General features: G+C 38.6%; 1 protein-coding gene across 3 annotated transcripts in view; it reads right to left on the minus strand.

Annotated features, from left to right (window-relative positions):
• The window catches only part of LOC124950935, a 26,711-nt gene that overhangs the window by 5,308 nt on the left and 18,903 nt on the right, over positions 1-2,500 (minus strand). The window contains exon 3 of one of the 3 annotated variants that reach the window (XM_047498458.1): positions 1-220. This exon is cut by the window's left edge and continues 5,308 nt beyond it. In XM_047498458.1, the coding sequence (XP_047354414.1) occupies positions 8-220 (213 nt within the window). In that variant the 3' untranslated portion in view covers positions 1-7. The remainder of the gene's footprint in view (positions 221-2,500) is intronic. The other 2 variants (XM_047498457.1, XM_047498459.1) reach the window with 2 other exon arrangements.

Raw genomic sequence — 2,500 nt, forward strand, 5'->3', positions numbered from 1 at the left:
CATGGATTTATCGTAGACGAGAGACAAGCCTCCAACCGAGGTAGAGAGCCACTGTCACCCATAACGTCGTCTCTCTTATAGACGCTGGGATCATGGAACGTAATATATCCTCGGTGGGTAGGCTGTTGCCATTTGTGTTGCTTGGGAAACCGGAAGTCACCAACGACAGTCGTGAGTTCTCCAGTTCGGCGTTCTGTAACACGCAATGGCAAAAGCTAAACTTTCAGAATAGTTTTACCGTTGCGAATTTGTTAATTTATTCTCCATGATTTTAATATACAATTATATCTCCGTACGTAATAATCATCCGCATCTATATTTCGAAAATTAGAAATATATATGATTTTTATCATATATATGAATGATTCAATTAAATGATAATATTTAACCAATATCGTCGATCACTTCTATTTCATGATTCACTATATACATATATACATATATATATATATATGTGTGTGTGTGTGTGTGTGTGTGTGTGTGTGTGTCTATATATATATAGACGAAACGATATAGCCAGGATTTGACAAATAATTGAAAAAAAAAAAAATAATAATAATAATAATAATAAACAAGTAGGTGATTATGGATTATTCCCCTTCTTAATCCCTCCCCACCCCCAATCCTTCTTAAACTCATCTACACACATTCAGTATAGACGATATACACGATCGAAACGATTTCTTCGTGTAAAAGAAAACTGTAAGAGAAATGAGGGAAGTTATTTCTTTGTCTCGAATCCAGTGACTACTACTCTCAAGATAATCCTGAAACGCGACTTCCGATTCCCGTTTCGTCTTAATCTACCAAACTCTCTTACTCTCTCTCTTTCTCTCTCTCTCTCTCTCTCTCTCTCTCTCACTCTCTCTCTCTCTCTCTCTCTTGCTCTCTTGTACGCATTCACGAAGCAATAATAAACGCGTCCAAAGGAAAGGGCAATCTCGTAGAGGCGGGTCTTTTATGGCTAGGGACTATAATATCTGCTCATCGTCCATTCGATCGGGGAAAACGTCCTCCTCCTCTCTAACACCTCTCTAACACCATTTCTAACACTCTCGAGTTAGGTATATGTATCCTTCCTATACGCGAAAATCTCGTATTTTCTGATGTCTATGTATCGATAAACGAGGAAGAAAAACACTGTCTAGTCGGTCGTCTCTCGTGCGAGAGAAAAGATTATCTTGGACATTGAACAAAGAGGTGGAGAAAGAACGAAAAGAGGGTGGAACAAAATAGTGTATAGAGTGAGAGTGAGAATGAGAGTGTGTTTGTGTGTGTGAGAGAGAGAGAGAGAGAGAGGGAATGAGAAAAGGAAAGAGTCGCATTAAGAAAGAATTATGACTTGACCAAGAAGGACCCGTGGGAGTCCTCCTCGTCAATTAATACTGTCCTTTCTCTCGCCTATTCTCCTCCTTCTCTTTTTTTTTCCCTCACCTTCTCCTTCTCCTCTTTCATCTTCTCTCTTTCTTCTATGCTCAATTACAAGTATATATGAAGAGAGAGAGAGAGAAAGAGAGAAGGTTTTCTGTTAATGTTTCACACTTACGATATAGAAAAAGGACAAAGAGAGAGATTTCGCTAATAAATCGAACGAACATCAACTTTCTCTCTATCGTCCAATGACAGACATTCAGTTCTGACGTTAATAGTAATAACGATAAAATAACGAGTATAACGATCTAACGACGTTGTCTTCCTTCACTTACATTATTCTATCTAATAGAACAACAACGCACGAGAGAACACGTTTGCGAAATCGTATCGAAGATGGAAAATAAATTTCTATAACAATCTTTTAACTTAGGAATTAAAGAAAAACGATGCTCTCTCTCTCTCTCTCTTTCTCGCTCTCGCTCTCGCTCTCTCGCTCTCTCTTTCTCTGAGAGAAAGAGAAAGGTTCTAACATCTATGGGAGGTCAGAAAACGATTGTATATATCGTAGCGTTATTGTATATTAGTAAGCGTTATTGCTTACTAATGTATCGATCGATAAATTAAAATTTATTTCCAACTATTAAATTATCCATCGAAATCCTTCTTCTCTGACGCCTTAGTTGGTCCCTTTTTCTTACGGGTGAAGCCCGTTTTCTATTGGACACGAGAAATATACATATCTATATATTTCTTATAACGTAACACACACATCGAACAGATAGAAGATTATTGTGCAACGTAATTGCGCGGCGGTTTGCCATGGAAACGATGGCGACGAACAGAATATGCATTCGCCCGGCTTTTGCACGTCGGACATTAAAGAAAAAGAATCGATGGAAAAGAGAGGTTGCGGTTCGACGGGTCGCGTACGCAACGCACTTTCGACGAGAACGTTGACTCTTCTTTTCTTTACTTTTCTTATTCTTCGTCTTCGTCTTCGTTTTCGTCTTCGTCTTCATTTTCGTCTAGGTCTTCATTTTCGTCTAGGTCTTCGTCTTCATTTTCGTCTTCGTCTTCATTTTCATCAACGTCTACGTTTACGTCTACGTCTTCGTCTTTATCTTCT

This window comes from Vespa velutina, chromosome 8 (assembly GCF_912470025.1).
Source record: "Vespa velutina chromosome 8, iVesVel2.1, whole genome shotgun sequence".
Lineage (NCBI taxonomy): Eukaryota > Metazoa > Arthropoda > Insecta > Hymenoptera > Vespidae > Vespa > Vespa velutina.